Source organism: Neofelis nebulosa, chromosome X, assembly GCF_028018385.1.
Source record: "Neofelis nebulosa isolate mNeoNeb1 chromosome X, mNeoNeb1.pri, whole genome shotgun sequence".
Lineage (NCBI taxonomy): Eukaryota > Metazoa > Chordata > Mammalia > Carnivora > Felidae > Neofelis > Neofelis nebulosa.
The window spans coordinates 69658906-69684654 of NC_080800.1; the positions used below are offsets into that span (position 1 = coordinate 69658906).

General features: G+C 37.0%; 1 protein-coding gene across 1 annotated transcript; it reads left to right on the plus strand.

Moving 5' to 3' along the window:
• Positions 1–1556: 1556 nt before the first annotated feature.
• On the plus strand, positions 1557–2545 carry LOC131502470 (centrin-2-like). Its single transcript, XM_058713247.1, has one exon. The coding sequence runs from the start codon at positions 1596–1598 to the stop codon at positions 2112–2114; it is 519 nt and encodes a 172-aa protein (XP_058569230.1). The 5' UTR covers positions 1557–1595; the 3' UTR covers positions 2115–2545.
• The last annotated feature ends 23204 nt before the right edge of the window (positions 2546–25749 follow it).

The following is a 25749-nucleotide window of genomic DNA, read 5'->3' on the forward strand; positions in this document are numbered from 1 at the left end:
ACAAATCAAAAATATGATGAGATACCACCTCACACCAATCCGAATGTCTAAAATTAACAACACAAGAAACAGGTGTTGGTGTGGATGTGAAGAAAAAGGAACCCTCTTGCACTCTGTGGGGATGCAAACTGGTGCAGTCACTCGGGAAAACCGTGTGGAGGTTCCTCAAAAACATGAAAATAGAACTATCCTATGACCCAGCAACTGAACTACTAGGCATTCACCAAAAGGATACAAAAATACAGATTCAAAGGGGTACATGTAACCCAATGTTTATAGCAGCATTATCAACAATAGCCAAATTATGGAAAGATCCCAAAATTTCCATCAACTGATGAATTGGAGGGATTGTGAATAACTTGTTCTGCAAGTGTTCCTCAAGATGAGTAAACATACCTAATAAATTTTAATCTCATAAACGAACAATGTCTTGCAAGGCAAGTAGTACATGCTGCCATTATACATAGATGATGGATAGATGGATAGATAGATAGATAGATAGATAGGTAGATAGATATGATGATATAGATAGATGATATAGATACAGAAGGAGATATAGATAGAGATAGATACAGATATAGATATTACTCATCCATAAAAAAGAATGATTTTTTTTCCATTTGCAAAGATGTATGGAGCTAGAGTGTATTATGGTAAGTGAAATATGTCGGGCAGAGAAAGACAAATACCATATGATTTCACTCATGTGAATCTAAGAACCAAAACAGATGAACATAGGGTAAAGAAAAATTAAAAAAAAGAGAGGGAGGCAAACCATGAAAAAGGCTCCTAACTATAGAGAAAAACCTGAGGGTTGCTGGAGGGGAGGTGGACAGGGGTATGGGCTAAATGGGTGATAGGTATTAAGGAGGGCACCTGTTGTGATGAGCACTGGGTGTTATACGTAAATGATGAATCACTAAATTCCAATACTGAAAATAATATTATACCATATGTTAACTAACTAGAATTGAAATAAAAACTTGAAACATTAAAAAATATAACATGAAAAATATCTTGCTCCTTGTGGCATTTTATTGTGTTAAACATGAATTATATTACTTGGTTTATAACCTGTTATTTTCTTTACCCACTTTAGTGATTTGAATTTGGGCTATAAATCCACAGGAGTTATACTTGTAACTTCTCAGGGATACCTTCTCCCAACCCCTGTCAACCTGATTATCTGGGTACTAAGGGGGGAAAAAAAAGGTGCTTTTCTGAGAAATGGGTAATGGGTTTATTTTCAGGAACTTTTACCCTCAGGGTATAGATTTTTGGAATTCAGATTTTATTGGTAAAACATTATCTTACCATATCCTCTAAAGTAGTAAGGTACTGGACTTTTACCTTGCTTAGAAGCTCAAGTTCACTAGGACAGGCAAATCCCTCAGAGGGAGGAAAAATAGCTTCAGTGTTCTTTTTTATTATCTGGGTTCTCTTTGTACATTAGATTTTGTCTTTGTCATTGCTTTCTTGTCTGCTCTTTAATAATTTTAATATTTTTAAAATGTTCTTTATTGTAACACTTTTAGAAAGTCTTATTGGGGGTATACGTCGGTTGCCGTAACAACGGGCGGTGGAGTTGGTCGGCAATGGCCTCTAACTTTAAGAAGGCAAGCATGGCAACATCTGCCCAGCGAAAAAGGATGAGTCCTAAGCCTGAGCTTACTGAAGAGCAGAAACAGGAAATCCGGGAAGCTTTTGATCTCTTTGATGCTGATGGAACTGGAACCATAGATGTTAAGGAACTTAAGGTGGCAATGAGAGCACTGGGCTTTGAACCCAAGAAAGAAGAGATCAAGAAAATGATAAGCGAAATTGATAAGGAAGGGACAGGAAAAATGAACTTTAGTGACTTTTTGACTGTGATGACTCAGAAAATGTCTGAGAAAGATACCAAAGAAGAAATTCTGAAAGCTTTCAAGCTCTTCGATGACGATGAAACTGGGAAGATATCATTCAAAAATCTAAAGCGTGTGGCCAAGGAGTTGGGTGAGAACCTCACTGATGAGGAGCTGCAGGAGATGATCGATGAGGCTGATCGAGATGGAGATGGAGAAGTCAATGAGCAGGAGTTCCTGCGCATCATGAAAAAGACCAGCCTTTACTAAGATCAGTGTCTTCTTTTCATATTGTGTGAAATCTGGGTTTTGAGAACACAAACTATTTTCCCCCACTGACCTCCCTGTATAACTTTAGTAACAACCTTGAATCTCTTTTAGGTATTTGAAAGTGTTCTTAGACATTAAAGTTCTTTGTAAGGTGACCTGCTGGTTACTTTAGTTCCCCAAAGCAAAATGAGAGCATATTAGAGTGGAGAAAAGGGTCTTAAAGCTTTCACCCACCTGCAGTTCTGCCTTGTATCACCTCACTCTTGTCATGCATTTCCACATTGATGCCACCACAGAATGACTTCTTGGACTAGCACATGTTGTACCCATGTCACCAGAAGCAGGGGGCCTCTCTTTGAGGTTTCCAGTTATAATTGACACCTGAGTGCAGCTTTCTCTTTTATAAAACCCAGTGAAGTTATTCGCTTGCATTTGGATGTGTGTTTGTGCTATTTTTTTGTCTTAAAAATAAAGCCTTTTTTATTTTGAAAAAAAAAAAAAAAAAAAAAAGAAAGTCTTATTGGGATTTTTATTGTTCTGAGTAACCTAGCCTATTATCCATGTCATCTATTAATTGTATATAAATCTATATTAATTCAGATTATCTTACAATATTCTATTATAATAACTAATTAAAAATAACTACCTACAAAGTCAAATACTGACTTATAAACCAAATACTGACTTTAAGGAAAAAAAATAGAAAAAGATCTGTCTCTTAACTGAAACAAACCTTAACTGTATCCACTAGGAGTCTTTTCCTAGAGTTTGGTTAAAATGACCCATTCTCATTTTTAATTTTTTTTTCAACGTTTTTTATTTATTTTTGGGACAGAGAGAGACAGAGCATGAACGGGGGAGGGGCAGAGACAGGGAGACACAGAATCGGAAACAGGCTCCAGGCTCCGAGCCATCAGCCCAGAGCCTGACGCGGGGCTCGAACTCACGGACCGCGAGATCGTGACCTGGCTGAAGTCGGACGCTTAACCGACTGCGCCACCCAGGCGCCCCCCATTCTCATTTTTAAATTCCTATGAATACTACCTCCAGCTGTTCAAGACCTCTTGTATCAATTCTCTTGAAAGCAATTGAGTGGTTTATATACACAATGGAATACTACGTGGCAATGAGAAAGAATGAAATATGGCCTTTTGTAGCAACGTGGATGGAACTGGAGAGTGTGATGCTAAGTGAAATAAGCCATACAGAGAAAGACAGATACCATATGGTTTCACTCTTATGTGGATCCTGAGAAACGTAACAGAAACCCATGGGGGAGGGGAAGGGAAAAAAAAAAAAAAAGAGGTTAGAGTGGGAGAGAGCCAAAGCATAAGAGACTGTTAAAAACTGAGAACAAACTGAGGGTTGATGGGCGGTGGGAGGGAGGGCAGGGTGGGTGATGGGTATTGAGGAGGGCACCTTTTGGGATGAGCACTGGGTGTTGTATGGAAACCAATTTGACAGTAAATTTCATATATTAAAAAAATAAATAAATTAATTAATTAAAAAAAAAATAAATAAATATAATTTAAAAAAAAAAAAAAAAAAGCAATTGAGCTGATCCTCCAAAAGCTAATTTTTAACCATGTCCCTATTCCACCTCCCAGCTTTAATTTTTTAATATTTAATTATTTATTTTTGAGAAAGAGAGAGAGAGAGAGCATGAGTGGGGGAGGGACAGAGAGAGAGGGAGACACAGAATCTGAACCATGCTCCAGGCTCCAAGCTGTCAGCACAGAGCTTGATGCGGGACTTGAACTCATGAACTGTGAGATCATGACCTGAGATGGTCAGTTGCTCAACTGACTGAGCCACCCGGGAGGCCCATGCCTCCCACCTTTAATGCCTTCTCATTCCTCTTTGGATAAAGTTCAAAATAGTGACTATTACCTTCCAAAACATTCACGGTCTCAGCATCTTGGTGTTCTCATCTACTACTATTTTCTCTTAATTGCCATATATCAGGCATTCCCCTTTTCTCTATGGAAATACCTTCTTGTCTCAGGGTCCTCACAAATACTATTTCCTTTTACTTAATAATGTCTTTCTCCTTTCATCTGACTAATTTCAGATTACCCTTTCAGCCTCAGCTCAAATGTGACTTCTTTAGAGAGAAGTCTTCCTTTACTACTCCAAACTGAATTATACATACAATTATATATTTTCACGACTCTGTAATTTTCCTTCACCAAATGCAATTAAATAATTATTTATATATCTCTTCAATGTATATCCCCCATGCCTAGCCATAAGATCCTTCTTACTAGTGACAGTTTGGTTCATGTGTAAATTCGGACTGGCTTGATTTCTCAATTTCTAGCACATCATCTTAACTATGATTACACCCTTTCATAGCATACTTACTACTGAAATGATAATGTTGTAAGTTTTAGAACCCATGTGTTAAAATTGCCTTAGCTGCTCTTCACTCAGCCAGAGAAGAAAGCTCATTGACACAATAATCTCAATGCACCTTTATGATTAGATTCTTTCCACTCATAAGGAAAATAATTTCCATTTTTACTTTGTAGTTAAGAAATTGTTTTCACAAAATCATAGTTCTTATCAAAACCTTAGCTTTGTTTTTAAACTTGCAACTTCCACAAATTGCTTTGTAGCAAAGAATTTTCCACAAACTGTTTTTGGTAAAGCTTGTTTCCCTTATGCAAAATAAAATACTTTGAATAAAATTTCTGACAGTAATGCAACTAGTTTCATGACTATAAGAATATGTTTATGAACAACTGAGATTTTCATATGCCCTAAACATCTAAATGATCAAATGATCTACCATTCTGCTTCTCTAACTCTGGCAAAGTACCTATACAATCTGCGACAAAAATGTACTTTTGTTAAATAAAATAAATTACTAGAAATGTGAAATTTAAAAAGCAAATAAAATTCAAGTCCACTGATCACATTTGTATGTTGTAGCAATGTCAAATTGCCATAAAAATTTCTAAATACTTTTCTTTAATTTCCATTTTTATCTTGCCATTGACCAGTTCCCAAACCACCTCCAGGCCTCAAACACTTAATGAGTAACACTGATAGAATGCATTTGATTAGTGTTTATCCAATTGTAATAATCATAAGAATATGAATGGGACTCTTGTTAACATGCAAGTTCTAAAAGTTCTGGAATTGGGTCTGAGATTTGGCATTTCTAGTTAGTTATCTGGTGAAGTCTACAGTGCTGGTGGAGGACACCTTGGAAATACTCAGTGAGTTGTACAGTTATCTGGTGAAGTCTACAGTGCCACAAGTTCAGTAACAAATCTATAAGACTAAGTGGTAAAATATTGTGTATATTTATTTTTATATTCTCAGTGCCAGGCACAGAATAGGTGAATAAGAAAAGTTTTGTGTGTAAAGAAGTTATGCACTTGATGACATTTCCACTTCCATAGATCCACAGACTTTAAAAATAAATCCATAACTTTTTATATGAGCAGGCAGTGATGGATATTCCTTTAAAAATATATATCCAATCTATTGCAAAGATACTTTTGTAAAATACATTAAAAACAAATTACTAGAAAAATGAAATTAAAAGTATACAAAATTCAAGCCCATATTTGGATGTTGCAGCAATGTAAAATTTTATCCATTATGATTCTGTCACTTAATTTAAATTCATGGAGCTGTTTCAAGGAAATGATTGCCTGAATCTACATGGTCCACTACAACAATGATTTTGCTACGGTGATAGAGATGGTGTTTCTTAAGCAGATAAAAGCTTCATTATTTTCAATGAAGAATTAGTGCAACTATGACTTTGAAAAATTGTTGGAATTTTGTATTTCTGTCTTTTTCACCTTTCACTGAGCCAACACATTGACTAGTTTAACTTGGTAGGCTGATTATACATACAAAATAGGATGAATATGACAAGGCCTGAGCAATTAGGCAACAAAGCTCCATGAAAGCTGTTCTGAATATTGTCTTAATGGTTTTAAGAATACATTATCTTTTAAGTATGACATTTTACCAAGTCTGTGACTCATGTCACTGTCATCAAGTTTTTTTCCTGTTTTGGTCCTACCTTCTCTGGGCAAATTGTAACATGTGATTTTAGCAAAAGAATTTTCAAAAAGCTTATTAAAAAACTTACAATTCTCCAGATTCAAGTAATTCAAGTAATTCTGTCAATCTGATTTGAAGTGTGCCACACAAAAGAACCAATTCTTAGAATTATAAGAAATGGCTTTCAAAATGAGGTGGGAGCAGGGCTGAACAAAAAACACTGTGTTCAACCAATCTTGTAAGACCCATCAGTGATTTCAAAGTTTGAAGCTTACATACTTGCTAGAGATGATCTTTAAAAAGTCCCATGTGGCCTTGATGCCATGGGATTCCTCTACATTTCTTTCCCCCTTGGAGCCTTTGTATGTTCACTTACCAAACTACAGAAACCAAGAAAAACCTAGATGATCCTTACTGTCAACAGAAACAACTTTAAATTCCCTTAGGTGGATAATAAAGTATTTGTCAACTGGTGTCTGAACCAATCAATAGTACTTTTGATAGTTTTGACATGTATATTATTATTTTTTATTTTATTTTTGTAAATGTATCACTCAGGAGTCCAATTCTTCCCTTTATCACTCAATTTTTGGTAAATGTGGACTACTTTAAGGACTACTTGGTATAATAATAACAAAGTAGTACTAGAAACTATCACAATATATATATCTTACTCAGGTTGTTTCAAATCTGCCTCCCTCACCAGGTGCCCCATCAGAGCAGAGATCTTGCCTGTTTTGCTTACTGCTCCAATTTCAATATCTAGAACAATGTCTGGCTCATAGAAGATGTTTAACAAGTATTTGTTGAATACATGTTCAATTACTGTTCCAAACACTTCATTCAAAAATATATACATGATTAATTGATATCTATGTCTGTATCTACAGATAAATAGTCATGGAAACATAAAGCCAATTATCCTGGTTTTTAATATTGCTGAACTAATATGAAACACTAAAATATAAAAGAAAGGCTAGGCAATACATGCTTTTAAAGACATGTTCACTTATATACAATATGTTACTTCTCTTACTAATCTTTAATATGCCACTCACAACTTAATCTAAATCTGGTGTTTGCCACATGTTACATAAAATATTTCTTTCCAACTCATTATAACTATTCTAACTTATCTGAGAGTCAAATCTTTCCTATCTCTGATGGTGCACATGTTCAAAACTTAGATCAGGTCTATTTGGGAAGGGGAGCACTCCACTATGAATGATGGATTACTTACACAAAACAAATTATTTTTGAAACTCTCTGTTTCATAACATCAACTGAAGTAGACCTTCATATTAGAAGAGGAAAACTAGAGGCAAAGAAAAGTATCTGTGACATCTCTTACTCCCCCTTCCACCACCACTCCTAATCAGAACGTCAGTTTCTATTATTCTCTTAAAGAAGAACACCATCTTCTCGCTCCTCAAGGAAATTTTCAGTTATTTAATAGTGGTTACCAATATCTTGGCAGCTTATAACTTCTACTGTTTCCCACTGTTGATGCAAACTGCTTTCTTAAAGAGTATGCATCTATTGCCATAGAACAATCCACTTTAAAATATTTTTTAATTAAAAACAAATTTAAGTAGGCTCCACACCCAACGTGGGACTTGAACTCATGACCCTGAGATCAAGATTCATATGTTCTGCTGACTGAGCCAGCCAGGCACCCCAGAACAATCGACTTTGAGCAAAAATCTGAAATATCAAAGGCCTTACTGTCTTCCCTTATTCCTCAATTTGCTCCAACCACAATAACCTCCTTGCTGTCCCCTAGAATGTTACAGGAATATTTATGTCTTCCTTGCCTTATTTTTCTCCGTGGTCCTCAAACCATCTGTCATCCAATTGGTTTTATGTACTCATTTTCTGTCTGTATCCTCTCACTTTTTTTTAACATACATATATATTGCTTATTGTGTGCTCTGTTTTATAAGTATTAACACTCTAATCCTCATAATCATTGTGAGGTTGTACTCTATTAACATGTCTATTGTGCAAATGAAGTAAAAGACCATAAATAGATACAGTAACATTAATAACACCATAAAAATATTAGCTGGCAGAGTTGGGGTTAAGATGCAGATAATTTTGGAATGCCTAGCTGGCTCAGTTGGTTAAGCATTCAACTCCTGATTTTGACTCAGGTCATATGTCACAGTTTGTGAGATAGAGACTCACCTTGCACTCTGTGCTGACAGCATGGAGCCTGCTTGGGATTCTCTCTCTCTCTCTGTCTCTGTCTCTCTGTCTCTCTCTCAAAATAAATAAATAACTTATTTTTTTAATGTGATCTTTAAAAATGAAGATAATTTTGACCCCGTCCATCCCCTTAAACAATATAGCATAAATTAGAATGTGAGGCTTGTGAGGACATAGATTTTTGACTGTTTTGTCCAGTGATGTATTCTCAATGACTGGAAGAAATGTCTGGCTCAGAGTAAGATTTAAATAATTATTTGTTGAATAAATTAATATATTACTTTAAGTGTGAAAAAACAAGGAAGGATGTATTCATACTCTCTGGAGTTTTTATCTACTTTATGGAGTTTATCTAGACATGACATAGAAGTCCATTAATAAGGGAGGCCATCTTGGAAATACTGAGTTGTACACCAGCATAATGTTGTACACCGGTTGTCAAGGTTATTATGCAGTTTTTAGAAAGTCTTTTAAGATTGTGAAAGGAGTTAATGAGAAGTTAGGGCTCTGAGCAAGCAAATTCATCTTTCAAATAAGTATCTTTGTATCTTGTTTTTTTTTTCTTTTTTTCTTTTTTTTCAATATATGAAATTTATTGTCAAATTTGTTTCCATACAACACCCAGTGCTCATCCCAAAAGGTGCCCTCCTCAACACCAATCACCCACCCTCCCCTCTCTCCCACCCCCCATAAAGCCTCAGTTTGTTCTCAGATTTTAAGAGTCTCTTATGTTTTGGCTCTCTCCCACTCTAACCTCTTTTTTTTTTCCTTCCCCTCCCCATGGGTTTCTGTTAAGTTTCTCAGGATCCACATAAGAGTGAAAACATATGATATCTGTCTTTCTCTATATGGCTTATTTCACTTGGCATCACACTCTTCAGTTCCATCCACGTTGCTGCAAAGGGTCATGTTTCATTCTTTCTCATGGCCACGTAGTACCCCATTGTGTATATAAACCACAATTTCTTTATCCATTCATCAGTTGATGGACATTTAGGCTCTTTCCATAATTTGGCTATTGTTGAGAGTGCTGCTATAAACATTGGGGTACAAGTGCCCCTATGCATCAGTACTCCTGTATCCCTTGGGTAAATTCCTAGGAGTGCTACTTCTGGGTCATAGGGTAGGTCTATTTTTAATTTTGTGAGGAACCTCCACACTGTTTTCCAGAGTGGCTGCACCAATTTGCATTCCCACCAACAGTGCAAGAGGGTTCCCGTTTCTCCACATCCTCTCCAACATCTATAGTCTCCTGATTTGTTCATTTTGGCCACTCTGACTGGTGTGAGGTGATATGTGAGTGGTTTTGATTTGTATTTCCCTGATGAGGAGTGACATTGAGCATCTCTTCATGTGCCTGTTGGCCATCTGGATGTTTTCTTTAGAGAAGTGTCTATTCATGTTTTATGCCCATTTCTTCACTGGGTTATTTGTTTTTCGGGTGTGGAGTTTGGTGAACTCTTTATAGATTTTGGATACTATCCCTTTGTCCGATATGTCATTTGCAAATATCTTTTTCCATTCCGTTGGTTGCCTTTTAGTTTTGTTGGTTGTTTCCTTTGCTGTAAAGAAGTTTTTATCTTCAAAATGTCCCAGTAGTTCATTTTTGCTTTTAATTCCCTTGTCTTGGGGGATGTGTCAAGTAAGAAATTGCTACGGCTGAGGTCAGAGAGGTCTTTTCCTGTTTTCTCCTCTAGTGTTTTTATGGTTTCCTGTCTCACATTTAGGTCCTTTATCCATTTTGAGTTTATTTTTGTGAATGGTGTGAGAAAGTGGTCTAGTTTCAACCTTCTGCATGTTGCTGTCCAGTTCTCCCAGCACCATTTGTGAAAGAGACTGTCTTTTTTCCATTGGATGTTCTTTCCTGCTTTGTCAAAGATTAGTTGGCCATACGTTTGTGGGTCTAGTTCTGGGGTTTGTATTCTATTCTATTGGTCTATGTGTCTGTTTTTGTGTCAATACCATGCTGTCTTGATGATGACAGCTTTGTAGTAGAGGCTAAAGTCTGGGATTGTGATGCCTCCTGCTTTGGTCTTCTTCTTCAAAATTACTTTGGCTATTTGGGGCCATTTGTGGATCCATATGAATTTTAGGATTGTTTGTTCTAGCTTCTAGAAGAATGCTGGTGCAATTCTGATTGGGATTGCATTGAATGTGTAGATAACTTTGGGTAGTATTGACATTTTGACAATATTTATTCTTCCAATCCATGGGCACGGAATGTCTTTCCATTTCTTTATTTCTTCTTCAATTTCCTTCATAAGCTTTCTATAGTTTTCAGCATACAGATCTTTTACATCTTTGGTTACATTTATTCTTAGGTATTTTATGCTTCTTGGTGTAATTACGAATGGCATAATTTTCTTTATTTGTCTTTCTGTTGCTTCACTATTAGTGTATAAGAATGCAACTGATTTATGTACATTGATTTTGTATCCTGCAACTTTGTTAAATTCATGTATCAGTTCTAGCAGACTCTTGGTGGCGTCTATCGGATTTTCCATGTATAGTATCATGTCATCTGCAACAAGTCAAAGCTTAGCATCATCTTTGCCAATTTTGATGCCTTTGATTTCCTTTTGTTGTCTGATTGCTGATGCTAGCACTTCCAGCACTATGTGAAACATGAGCGTTGAGAGTGAACATCCCTGTCATGTTCCTGATCTCAGGAAAAAGCTCTCAGTTTTTCCCCATTGAGGATGATGTGAGCTGTGGGCTTTTCATAAATGGCTTTTATGATCTTTAAGTATGTTCCTTCTATCCCGACTTTCCCTAGGGTTTTTATTAAGAAAGGTTGCTGGATGTTGTCAAAGGCTTTTTCTGCATCGATTGACAGGATCGTATGGTTCTTATCTTTTCTTTTATTAATGTGATGTATCACGTTGATTGATTTGTGAATGTTGAACCAGCCCTGCAGCCTAGGAATGAATCCCACCTGATCATGGTGAATAACTCTTTTTATATATTGTTGAATTCCATTTGCTAGTATCTTATTGAGAATTTTTGCATCTGTATTCATCAGGGATCTTGGCCTGTAGTTCTCTTTTTCTACTGGGTCTCTGTCTGGTTTAGGAATCAAAATAATACTGGCTTCATAGAATGAGTCTGGAAGTTTTCCTTCCCTTTCTATTTTTTGGAATACCTTGAGAAGGATAGGTATTATTTCTGCTTTAAACACCTGGTAGAACTCCCCTGGGAAGCCATCTGGTCCTGGAATCTTATTTGTTGGGAGATTTTTGATAACCAATTCAATTTCTTCGCTGGTTATGGGTCTGTTCAAGCTTTCTATTTCCTCCTGATTGAGTTTTGGAAGCATGTGGGTGTGTAGGAATTTGTCCATTTCTTCCAGGTTGTCCAGTTTGTTGGCATATAATTTTTCATAGTATTCCCTGATAAATGCTTGTATTTCTGAGAAATTGGTTGTAATAACTCCATTTTCATTCATGATTTTATCTATTTGAGTCATCTCCCTTTTCTTTTTGAGAAGCCTGGCTAGAGGTTTATCAATTTTGTGTATTTTTTTCAAAAAAACAACTCTTGGTTTCATTGATCTGCTCCACAGTTTTTATAGATTCTATATTGTTTATTTCTGCTCTGATCTTTATTATTTCTCTTCTTCTGCTGGGTTTAGGCTGCCTTTGCTGTTCTGCTTCTATTTTCTTTAGGTGTGGTGTTAGATTTTGTATTTGGGATTTTTCTTGTTTCTTGAGATAGGCATGGATTGCGATGTATTTTCCTCTCAGGACTGCCTTCGCTGCATCCCAAAGCTTTTGGATTGTATTTTCATTTTCGTTTGTTTCCATATAATTTTAATTTCTTCTCTAATTGCCTGGTTGACCCATTCATTCTTTGGTAAGGTGTTCTTTAACCTCCATGCTTTTGGAGGTTTTCCAGACTTTTTCCTGTGGTTGATTTCAAGCTTCATTGCATTGTGGTCTGAAAGTATGCATGGTATGATTTCAAATCTTGTATACTTATAAAGGGCTGTTTTGTGATCCAGTATGTGATCTATCTTGGAGAATGTTCCATGTGTACTCGAGAAGAAAGTATATTCTGTTGTTTTGGGATGCAGACTTCTAAATATATCAGTCAAGTCCATCTGATCCAATGTATCATTCAGGGCCCTTGTTTCTTTATTGACCGTGTGTCTAGATGATCTATCCATTTCTGTAAGTGGAGTGTTAAAGTCCCCTGCAATTATCACTTTCTTATCAATAAGGTTCCTTATGTTTGTGAGTAATTTTTTTTATATATCTGGGGACTCCTGTATTTCGCGCATTGACATTTATAATTGTTAGCTCTTCCTGATGGATAGACCCTGTGATTATTATATAATGCCCTTCTTCATCTCTTGCTACAGCCTTTAATTTAAAGTCTAGTTTGTCTGATATAAGTATGGCTACTCCAGCTTTCTTTTGGCTTCCAGTAGCATGATAAATAGTTCTCCATCCCCTCACTCTCAATCTGAAGGTGTCCTCAGGTCTAAAATGAGTCTCTTGTAGACAGCAATTAGATGGGTCTTGTTTTTTTATCCATTCTGATACCCTATGTCTTTGGTTGGCACATTTAGTCCATTTACATTCAGTGTTATTATAGAAAGATATGGGTTTAGAGTCATTGTGATGTTTGTAGGTTTCATGCTTGTAGCGATGTCTCTGGTACTTTGTCTCACAGGATTCCCCTTAGGATCTCTTGTAGGGCTGGTTTAGTGGTGATTAATTCCTTCAGTTTTTGTTTGTTTGGGAAGACCTTTATCTCTCCTTCTATTGTAAATGACAAACTTGCTGTATAACGGATTCTCGGCTGCATATTTTTTCTGTTCATCACTTGAAGATCTGCCTTTCCTTTCTGGCCTGCCAAGTTTCGGTAGAGAGATCAGTCACGAGTCTTATAGGTCTCCCTTTATATTTTAGAGCACGTTTATCCCTAGCTGCTTTCAGAATTTTCTCTTTATCCTTGTATTTTGCCAGTTTCGCTATGATATGTCGTGCAGAAGATCGATTCAAGTCATGTCTGAAGGGAGTTCTCTGTGCCCCTTAGACTTCAATGCCTTCTTCCTTCCCCAGATCAGGGAAGTACTCATCTATGATTGCTTCAAGTACACCTTCAGCACTTTTCCCTCTCTCTTCTTCCTCTGGAATACCAATTATGCGTAGATTATTTCTCTTTAGTGCATCACTTTGTTCTCTAATTTTCCCCTCATACTCCTGGATTTTTTTTTATCTCTCTTTTTCTCAGCTTCTTCTTTTTCCATAATTTTATCTTCTAATTCACCTAGTCTCTCCTCTGCCTCTTCAATCCGAGCCATGGCCATCTCCATTTTATTTTGCAGCTAATTAATAGCACTTTTAAGCTCTTCCTGGCTGTTCCTTATTCCCTTGATCTCTGTAGCAAGAGATTCTCTGCTGTCCTTTATACTGTTTTCAAGGCCAACGATTAATTTTATGACTATTATTCTAAATTCACTTTCTGTTATATTGTTTAAATCGTTTTTGATCAGTTCGTTAGCTGTCGTTTTTTCCTGGATTTTTTTTTTGAGGGGAATTCTTCCGTTTAGTCATTTTGTTTTTGTTTTTTTTGTTTTTTTTTTAAACTTTTTTTATTGTTTTATTTTTGGGACAGAGAGAAAGAGCATGAACGGGGGAGGGGCAGAGAGAGAGGGAGACACAGAATCGGAAACAGGCTCCAGGCTCCGAGTCATCAGTCCAGAGCCCGATGCGGGGCTCGAACTCACGGACCGCGAGATCGTGACCTGGCTGAAGTCGGACGCTTAACCGACTGCGCCACCCAGGCGCCCCCCGTTTAGTCATTTTGGAAAGTCCCTGGAGTGGTGCAGAACCATGGGGCACTTCCCCTGTGCTGTCTTGAGTAACTTGCGTTGGTGGGCGGGGCCACAGTCAGACCTGATGTCTGCCCCTAGCCCACTGCTGGGGCCACAGTCAGACTGGTGTGTGCCTTCTCTTCCCCTCTCCTAGAGGTCGGATTCACTGTGGGGTGGTGTGGCCCATCTGGGCTACTTGCACACTGCCAGGCTTGTGGTGCTGGGGATCTGGCGTATTAGCTGGGGTGGATTTGCAAGATGCACGGGGGCAGGAGGGGCAGGCTCAGCTCGCTTTTCCTTTGGAGATCTGCTTCAGGAGTAGTCCCTCTTCCGTGGGCCTCTTGTCTGTGCTTGGCTCTGGAGACTCTGTTCTGCTAGTCTTCTGGCGGTTTTCTGGGTTATTTTGGCGGGTGTAGGTGGAATCTAAGTGATCAGCAGGATGTGGTGAGTCCAGCATCCTCCCACGCCGCCATTTTCTTCAGGTCCAAAATACCGTGCAGTGGCTTCTAGTGAGTCTTATTATACCCTGGTTAAAAAGAGAAAGGACAATCCTCTCACCACTCTTTTTCCACGTTTTACTGGAATCTCTTGTAAGAAAGTTGAAGCCCAGATGCTCTTCTCAGGAGTTCAAGATTCAGACTCCAACAATGCCACGGACAGCACCCAACCAACTCCTATATCTTGTTTTTTATCTTCAGGTTTTGTTATAGATTTTATTTGAGCAAATAAAATGTTTCAAAACCACTGTTACAGTGGAAAGAACAATACCTGGATTAAGAAGACCTGGATTCCAGTTTTTTATTCTCTCAGTTACTAGCTATAATTCTAGTCTTTCCTCTTCCAGGGGTTACTATGAATATCAAATGAGATTATGATTGAAACAAAATCTTTTTTTATGCCCCAAACTGGCTCTATTGTGGGCACAATAGATGGTCCTCTACTTGAAATTAAGGAACCTTTAGTAGACCATCTTGCCACGAAATAAAATATTTTTCCCATTACACTGCACAAATGCCAGTAATTCTCACAATTAGAGTTACAACTTTTGACTAAGGAAGTGTTTCACGATGCTTCTGCTAAAATACTCCAAGAAAAAAATATATCCACCACCATCAATTAACACACTAGTATGGGACTATTTATCAAAATAGCAAGCTATACACCAGCAAGACAAAGTTCCTAAAAAATTGGAAACCTGAAATGGTACATATCAAGAAAGAGAAAGGAAGAAAAGAGTTTTGAGGGAGCATAAATAATTCCACATGTCATTTAATCCTTTACTTTCCAAGACATTTTCATATCATTTATGTATATGATCTTCACAAGTGTACAGTAGATATGCATATACCACTTTTATAGATAAAGTAACTAAGACTCAGGAGAAGCAAACTGTCCTGTACAAAACTGCACCAAACGTCAAAGGTTCTCCCTCTAATGCCTATGTAACATGCTTAACTCATCTTTGCCAAACCAACTCAGTTTACAATTTTCTTCTAAAGAACAGTTTTTTTAATGTTAATTGTATTTTTTTAATTTACACCTAAATTAATTAGCATATAGTGCAATAATTATTTCATGAGTAAATTCCTAAATGCCCCTTATCCATATAGCCCATCCACCCTTCCACAACCCCTCCAGTAAACTCCGTTCTCTATATTTAAGAGTGTCTTATGTTTTGTCCCCCTCCCTGTTTTTATATTATTTTTGCTTCCTTTACCTTGTATTCATCTGTTCTCTGTCCTAACGTCCTCATATGAGTGAAGTTATATGATATCTGTCTTTTACTGACTAATTTCGCTTAGCTTAATGCCCTCTAGTTCCATCCACATAGCTGGAAATGGCAAGATTTCATTCTTTTTGAGTGATATATATACATATATATATGATATATATGTATATATATCACTCAAAATATATCTTTTTACACAAAAAAATATATATACCACTTCTTTATCCACTCATCCATCGATGTATATTTTAGCTCTTTCCATACTTTGCCTATTGTTGAAACTGCTGCTATAAACATCAGGGTGCATGTGCCCCTTCGACACAGCATATCTGTATCCCTTGGATAAATACTTAGTAGTGCAATTTCTGGGTCATAGGGTAGTTTTATTTTTAATTTTTTGAGAAACCTCCATACTGTTTTCCAGGGGGCTGCACCAGTTTGCATTCCCAACAGCAGTGCCAAAGAGATGCTCTCTCTCCACATTCTGGCTATCATCTGATGTTGCCTGAGTTGTTAACCTTAGCCATTATGACAGGTGTGAGGTGGTACCTCATTGTGGTTTTGATTTGCATTTCCCTGATGATGAGAGATGTTGAGCATTTTTCATGTTTCGGTTGGTCATCTGGATGTTTTCTTTGGAGAAGGGTCTATTCACGTATTTTTCCCATTTCTTCAGTGGGTTATTTGTTTATTTGTTTTTTTTTTTGAATGTTGAGTTTGATATGTTCTGTATAGATTTTGGATAATAACCCTTTATCTGATATGTCATTTGCAAATATCTTCTACCATTCCATCCGTTGACTTTTAGTTTTGCTGATTATTTCCTTTGCTGTGCAGAAGCTTTTTATTTTGATGAGGTCTCAGTAGTGCGTTTTTGCTATTGTTTCCCTTGCCTCTGGAGATGTGTTGAGTAAGAAGTTGCTGAGGCCGGGGTGCCTGGGTGGCGCAGTCGGTTAAGCGTCCGACTTCAGCCAGGTCACGATCTCGCGGTCCGTGAGTTCGAGCCCCGTGTCAGGCTCTGGGCTGATGGCTCGGAGCCTGGAGCCTGTTTCCGATTCTGTGTCTCCCTCTCTCTCTGCCCCTCCCCCGTTCATGCTCTGTCTCTCTCTGTCCCAAAAATAAAAAAAAAAAAAAAAAAAAAAAAAAAGAAGTTGCTGAGGCCAAGATCAAAGAGGTTTTTGCCTGCTTTCTCCTCAAGGATTTTGATGGCTTCCTGTCTCACATTTAGGTCTTTCATCTCTATTGAGTGTATTTTTGTGTATGATGAAAGAAAGTTGTCCAAGTTCATTCTTCTGCATGTCGCTGTCCAGTTTTCCCAGCACTGCTTGCTGAAAAGGATATTTTTTCTTTGGATATTCTTTCCTGCTTTGTCAACATTAGTTGGCCATATGTTTTTTAGTCCATTTCTGGGTTTTCTATTGTGTTCCATTTATATGAGTGGCTGTTTTTGTGCCAGTACCATACTGTCTTGGTGATTACAGCTTTGAAATACAGCTTGAAGTCCAGGATCGTGATGTCTCCTGCTTTGTTTTGTTTTGTTTTTATAAGATTGCTTGGTGATTCAGGGTTTTTTATGGTTCCATACAAATTTTAGGATTGTTTGTTCTAGCTCTGTGAAGAATGCTGGTGTTATTTTGATAGGGATAGCATTGAATATGTAGACCGCTTTGGGTAGTATTGACATTTTAACATTTGTTCTTCCTATTCAGGAGCATGGAATCTTTTTTCCATTTTTTTTCTGTCTTCTTCAATTTCTTTCATAAGCTTTCTATAGTTTTCAGTGTATAGATTTTTCACCTTTTTGGTTAGATTTATTCCTGGGTATTTTATTGTTTTTTGGTGCAATTGTAAATGGGATTGATTCCTTGATTTCTCTTTCTGTTTCTTGTCTCTTTCTGTCTCTTTCATTTTTGGAGTATAGGAATGCAACAGATATCTGTGCATTGATTTTATATCTTGCAAATTTGCTGAATTCATGGATCCATTCTAGCAGTTCTTTGGTGGAATCTTTTGGGTTTTCCATATAAAGTACCACGCCATCTGAAAAGAGTGAAAGTTTGACCTCCTCCTGGCTGATGTGGATGCCTTTTATTCCTTTCTGTTGTCTCATTGTTGAGTCTAAGACTTCCAATACTATGTTGAATAACAGTGGCGAGAGTGGACATCCCTGTCTTTTCCTGACCTTAGGGGGAAAGCTCTCAGTTTTCCCCCATTGAGTCATTCATATATGGCTTTCATGATCTCAAGGCATGCTCCTTCTATCCCTACTTTCTTGAGAGTTTTTATCAAGAAAGGATGCTGTATGTTGTCAAATGCTTTATCTGCAACTATTGAGAGGGACATTTGGTTTTGTCCTTTCTTTTATTGACGTGATGAATCACATTGATTATTTTGTGGATATTGAGCCAGCCCTGCATCTCAAGTATAAATCCCACTTGGACGTGGTGAACAATTTTTTTAATGTGTTGTTGGATCTGGTTGGCTAATATCTTGTTGAGGATTTTTGCATCCATGTTCACCAGGGAAATTGGTCTATAGTTCTCCTTTTTAGTGGGGTCTCTGTCTGGTTTTGGTATCAAGGTAATGCTGGCTTCATAGAAAGAGTCTGGAAATTTTCCTTCCATTTATATTTGTAGAGCAACTTTAAGAGAATAGGTGTTAACCGTTCCTTAAATGTTTGGTATAATTTTCCTGAAAAGCCATCTGGCCCTGGACTCTTGCTTGGTGGGAGAGTTTTGATTATTCATTCAATTTCTTTACTGGTTATCAGTCTGTTCAAATTTTCCATTTCTTCCTGTTTCAGTTTTAGTACTGTATATGGTTCTAGGAATTTGTCCATTTCTTCAATATTGCCCATTTAATTGGCATATAATAATTGTTCATAATATTATCTTATTATTGTTTTTATTTCTGCTGTGTTGGTTGTGATCTCCTCTCTTTCATTCTTGATTTTATTTACTTGGATCCTTTCCTTTTTCTTTTTGATCAAACTTACTAGTGGCTTATCAACTTTGTTAATGCTTTCAAAGAACAAGCTTTTGCTTTCATTGACCTGTTTTACTGGTTTCAGTAGCATTAATTTCTGCTCTAATCTTTATTATTATATTGTCTTCTTTGGGTTTTGGGTTTTATTTGCTGTTATATTTCCAGGTCTTTAAGGTGTAAGGTTAGGTTGTGTATCTGAGACCTTTCTTCCTTCTTTAGGAAGGTCTGCATTGCTCTACACTTTCCTCTTATGACGGCCTTTGCTGCATCCCAGAGGTTTTGGGTTGTGGTGTTATAAATTTCATTGATTTCCAGGTACTTTTTAATTTCCTGTTTAACTTCTTGGTTAGCCCATTCATTCATTAATAGGATGTTCTTTAGTCTCCAAGTACTTCTTAACTTTACAATTTTTTTTTCTTGTCATTGATTTCCAGTTTCATAGCGTTGTCATCTGAAAATATCCAGGGTATGATCTTCATCTTTTTGTATTTGATGAGGGCTGATTTGTGTCCCAGTATGTGTTCTATTCTGGAGAATATTCCATGTGCACTGGAAAAGAATGTATATTCCACTGCTTTAGGATGAAATGTTCTGAATATATCTGTTAAAGCCATCTGGTCCAGTGTATCATTCAAAGCCATTGTTTCCCTGTTGATTTTCTGATTAGATAATCTGTCCATTGCTGTAAGTGGGGGTGATGAAGTCCCCTACTATTATGGTATTATTATCAATGAGTTTCTTTATGTTTGTAATTAATTGACTTATATATTTGGGTGCTTTCACATTTGGTGCATAAATGTTCACAATTGTTAGGTCTTCTTGGTCAATAGACCCCTTAATTATGGTATAATGCCCTTCTTCATCTCTTGTTACAGTCTTTATTTTAAAGTCTGGATTGTCTGATGTAAGTATGGCTACTCTGGCTTTCTTTTGTTGACCATTAGCATGATAGATGCTTTTCCATCCCCTTACTTTCAATCTGAATGTGTCCTTAGGTCTAAACTGGGTGTCTTGTAAACAACATATGGATGGATCTTGTTTTCTTATCCATTCTGTTACCCTATGCCTTTTGATTGTAGCATTTAGTCCATTGACATTTAGAGTACTGAAAAATATGAATTTATTGCCATTATGTTGCCTGTACTGTTGGAGTATCTGGTGGTGTTTTGTGGTACTTTGTTGCTTTTGGTATTTATTTATTTATTTATTTATTTATTTAATCTTTTCTACCCTCAGAGACTCCCTTAAAATTTCTTGCAGGGCTGGTTTAGTGGTCACAAACTCCTTCAACTTTTGTTTGTCTGGGAAACTTTTAATCTCTCATTCTATTCTGAATGACAGCTTGCTGGATTAAGAATTCTTGTCTGCATATTTTTCTGATTCAGCACATTGAATATATCCTGCTACTCCTTTCTGGCCTGGCAAATTTCTGTGGATAGGTCTGCTGCAAACCTGATCTATCTTCCCTTATACATTAAGGAATGTTTTTTTCCCATTCTGCTCATGATTCTTTCCTTGCCTGAGTATTTTGTGAATCTGACTATGGTATGCATTGTTGATAGTCGGTTTTTGTTGAATCTACTGGGAGTCCTTTGTTTTTCCTGGATTTTGATGTCTGTCTTTCCCCAGGTTAGGAAATTTTTCTGCTATGATTTGCTCACATTTCTACCCATTTTTCTCTCTCTTCATCTTCTGGGGCCCCTTTGATTCTGATGGTGCTCCTTTCTAATGAGTCACTGATTTCTCTATTTCTTAAATCGTTTTTTTTTTTTTTTGCCTTGGCCTCCCTTTTTTTCTGCTTCATTATTCTCCATAAGTTTGTCCTCTATATCACTGATTCTCTGCTCTGGCTCATCCATCCTTGCCACCTTGGAATCCATTCAAGACTGTAGCTCAGTTACAATTTTTATTTCATCCTGACTAGATTTTACTTCTTTTATCTCCGCAGAATGGGTTTTAAATCTATTTTCAACTCCACCTAGTATTCTTATTATCATGATTCTAAATTCTGGTTCAGACATCTTGCTTGTATCTCTGTTGGTTAAGTCCCTGGCTATCGTTTCTTCCTGCTCTTTCTTTTGGAGTGAATTCCTTTGTTTCGTTATTTGGAAGGGAGAAAAGGAATTAATGAAGTAAAACAAATTAAAATTAAAAATTTTATTTTAAAATAAATTAAAATTTAAAAATTAAAAACAACACACACACACACACAAAAGTGAAATAAATGATGCAGATCTTAGGTGTGTTTTTGTCTGGGTGTTGAAAGTGGCTTGCTGGATTAGAGATAAAAGGGGAAAAAGGGGAAAAAAGAAATCATTTGAAAATTTGAAAAAATGAATACACTGAAATAGAATAAAATGAAATCATGGAAGTAAAATAGAATTTGGAAACAGTTACACAAAAGTAAATAATATAGTAGAAAAAAATTAAAGAAAAGTATTTTAATAAAAATTGAATATAAAAATGATTTTTTCTCTTTCTCTACTCAAGAAAAATAAAATAAATGAAAAAGAAAAAAAAGAATGAAAATTGAATAGATGGACCAGCTAATACACTGAAATGTGACTGAAATTACTTCATTTTCCCCTAGACATCAAACTATGAAGTGCTTTATAGTCCATAAACTAAGCAGGAGGTGAGACTTGTGTTCATAAGAAGGAGGTTGGCCCAGGTGGGCGGGGGTTAGTGTAATGGCTCTGTTCTCCACAAGATGGCGCTGCTTAGCTTACTCGGGTGGATTGTTGTGGCGATGGTAGGTGCATATGAGCATGCATGGGAGCGGTGAAAATGGTCACCCAACTCCCCGATCTCTAGTATTAGAACTCTTGTCTCCCCCATCAGCAATCAGGCACCCGTCCTTTGTCTTCAGCTTCTGTCCACTCTTTGCTTTTATACTGTCCATAACCAAGCCCCAGGCAGCACTTCCCTCCTGAGTTTTATCTCAGATGCGGCTGTGTTTCCCAACTCCTTACTTCTGAAGGAATATGGCTTTGACCCATTCTGACACTCTGTGGGAGGGTGTCTCCTAGCAATCGCCGGATGCCAGATGCACCCAGGTACATTCATGGGACTGTGCTGCTGCCGACATCCAGAGACTGTGGCTGGGTGCCAGCCCACCCCAGAAAAGGATCATGCAATCCTGTAGCAGCAGCGTTTCAGGGAGGATGGAAAATCACAACACACATCTGGTCCCAGGCTTCACCCTTAATGAACTTGTCCCAGCACCAGCGAATATGGTTGTTCTCCAGGGTCCACTGGGGTCTTTGCCTTTGGAGAAGACACACAACGTCTACCACGTGTTCTCCCAGCAAGGGAGCCACTTCTCTTGCATAGCCTGATGACTCCCGGACTTTGCCCCTGGGGACTCACCTTTCTCACCAGGGCACTGCCAGTTATCAAGCTGTGGTGTTTCAGACTCTGTTCTCTCCCTGTTTATAGTGTTAATGGAATTTAAACCCTCTCTTTTCTCCTTTCTCCCCTTTAGTTCAGTCTCTGCAGCTGTTTCCAATTTTCCACTTTCTCACCAGCTGCTTTTCAGGGGGACACTTTTCCTGTATTCTCCCCCAGTCTCAGTCCTTTCTCCACATGCAAAAAAATCTCCCTGCCATCTGTGGCTTCTCTCTCACCCAGTTTGCCTCTCCACACTATGTGCCTGCTGAGTTCTGTGGTGCAGGTTGTGCAGATTGTTGTGTTAATCCTCATGTAAGTTTTCTAGGGGTGCAGGATGGTTTAGTGTTGATATGGTTGTATTTAAAGGATCCAAGACACACACACAAAAAACTTCCATGCTATTCCACCATCTTGGATCCTCCCCTCTAAATAACAGTTTTTGATCCCTATAGACTTGATAAGACACTCTCCTCCAGAATGTTGTGCTTCTCACTACATAGCTAAATTAGATGTTATTGTGATTTCCTCCTCAATAGGCTGTTTTCACCACTAGATTTTAGGTATCCTCAATAGAAGATATCTTACCTTGCTCATTATTTTTTTATTTGTGCCTACATTAAGGCCTGACACATAGAAAGAAATTTTTAAAAATTGAGGGAGAAAAACTGTAAGAATATATTACTTTTTAAGGAATAGTTCAAAGTAATCTATTGATCATGAAGACAAACCAAGAAAGGTTAAATAAACAAAAACGGTAGTACATGCAATCTTTCCCACATTAACTTCCCATAGTTAAGGAATACAATTTCTGGAGTATAGGACTTGGTTTTCTGATCTGGACATTAAATATTTACTTCTAATTATAGTCTTAGATGAGACAAAAACAAACAAAAATGAATTTGCATTATTAATGTTGCAAGAAAGGTGATGTTTAAGCTCCTAAGGCTAGTAATAAAGATAAAAGCATGTTGGAGATTGACTTTACTTTTTTTTTTCCTTTTTGAAAGAAAGTTAAATGATAAAACGTTATTAATTACAACAATTATATGTTTATGCCAACTAGAATATACAGAGGGATACTACTGAAATGGACCTAGGACTACAGAGTTTCAATTTTCAGTCTCAGAGTCTCCAAGTGGAGACCAAAGGGTTTATTTCTTTCAATGATTTGGGTAAGATGTTATTTTGAGATCTTGAGGACTGCCAAACTTTAAAAAGAGTAAAGGAACTCCTCCAACAATTTTTGTTATCATCTACACAAATGTCTCTGCTTTTTTGTTCCTTTATTCTTTTACTAATTTAAAGAAGAAAGAAAGAAAGAAAGAAAGAAAGAAAGAAAGAAAGAAAGAAAACAATGGAGGAAGGGATAAGGATAATTGCTATTCTTCCCAGCCAGAAAGATGCAGTGAGGGTTTGTAGTAATCATTCACCACTCCATGCTTTCTCCGACCTCCTCTTTATATACAGTTTTAACTGCTTAACATGAACTAACCTGAAAATCTAACTTAGATGTCAATGAATGGGAAATAACTGAAGAGCTCACTTAATTAATCTGATGGAATAAATGTTTAAGAATCAAATCCTATTATTGTGTTTAATACACTGAACTGTCTAAAATATTTGCATCAATTTTTGGGCTTAGAATCTAGAAGATAACAAAATCACTTGACACAAAGTAGAAAAAAATATATGATTTTTTAATGTTTTTTTTTTTTTGAGACAGAGAGAGACAGAGAGAGAGATAGACAGCAGAATCTGAAGCAGGCTCCAGACTCCGAGCTGTCAGCACAGAGCCCGATGCAGGGCTCGAACTCATGAACAGCAAGATCACGACCTGAGCCGAAGTTGGACGCTTAACTGACTGAGCCACCCAGGCACCCCCAATGTTTTAAAGATGAATAAGCAATAGGTGTTTCAAATATCCCATTCTTTCATATTATGAAAAATTAATAAAATGCGAGAAATCTTTGCAACTTTTTTTTTATTATTGCCTACATACTGTAAAATCAGATTGGTTAGTGTGGGGTAGTGCAAAATTAATGATTTTAGATACTTATAAAAATTGTTTCATAAAGTCAAGATATTACTAGATACGAATCTTACATAAATTATTTAAAATTGCTCAATCTTGGATACTTTATTAGCAAATAAAAATAGTAATATTTGCTCCATAATATTCTGAGACTCAAACAGGGAAACATATGTAAAAAACATATCACAGTGAATGGAACATAGCACATGACCAGTACATGATAGCTACTATTATTATTGGCATGTCTGAGATTTAATTCTATAGACAGCAGTACCTCCTACATTCCAATTTATCATTTTTTCTTAGATTTTTTAAGTTTTAATTTTAATTATAGTTTCTTAACATATAGTGTTATATTTGGTTCTGGTATACAATTTAGGAATTCGACACTTCCACACATCACCTTGTACTTATCATGACAAGTGTACTCCTTAAACCCATTCACCTATTTAAACCATCCCTGCACCAAACACCACTCCAATAACCAACAGTTTGTTCTCTATAATTAAGTGTCTCTTTTTCTAAATTTTTTATTTAGTTTTTAAACTTTTCTTTCAATTCTAATTAGTTAACATATAGTATAATATTAGTTTCAGGAGTTGAATTTAGTGATTCCTCACTGATATAAACCCCAGTGTTTCTTATAAGAAGTGCCCTCCTTAATAGCAATCACCATTTAGTCAATCCCCCACCCATCTCCGTCCATCAACTCTCAGTTTCTTCCCTATCATTATGAGTCTCTTAAGGTTTTGGGGTGCCTGGTGGCTCAGTCAGTTGAGTGTCTAACTCTTGATTTAAGCTCAAGTCATGATTCCAGAGTCATTGTAACAAGGCCTGTGTCAGGCTCTGCACTGAGCATAGAACCTACTTAAGATTCTCTCTTCCTCTCCCTCTACCCCACTACCTCACTCTCTCTCTGAACAAACAAAAAGTCTCTCATGATTTGTTTCTCTCTCTCTCTTTTTGTTTTCCCCTTCTCATATGTTCATCTGTATTGTTTCTTAAAAGTCCACATATGAGTGTAATAATATGGTATTTGTCTTCCTCTGCCTGACTTATTTCATTTAGCATATTACACTCTAGCTTCAACCATGTCAATGGAAATGGAAAGATTTCATTCTTTTTTATGGTTGAGTAGGATTCCTGTGTGTGTGTGTGTGTGTGTGTGTGTGTGTGTGTACTTATATGCTCATATTCATGTTCATGAGTTTATGGACACTTGGGCTCTTTCAATAGTTTGGCTATTGTTGATAACGCAGCTATAAACATCAGGGTGCATGTACTCATTTGAATCTATGTTTTTGAATCCTTTGAGTAAATACCTAGTAGTGCAATTGCTGGGTAGTAGGGTAACTCTAATTTTAACTTTCTGAAGAACTTCCTTACTGTTTTCCAGAGTGGCTGCACCAGTTTGCATTCCCAGCAGCAGTGCAAGAGGGCTCCT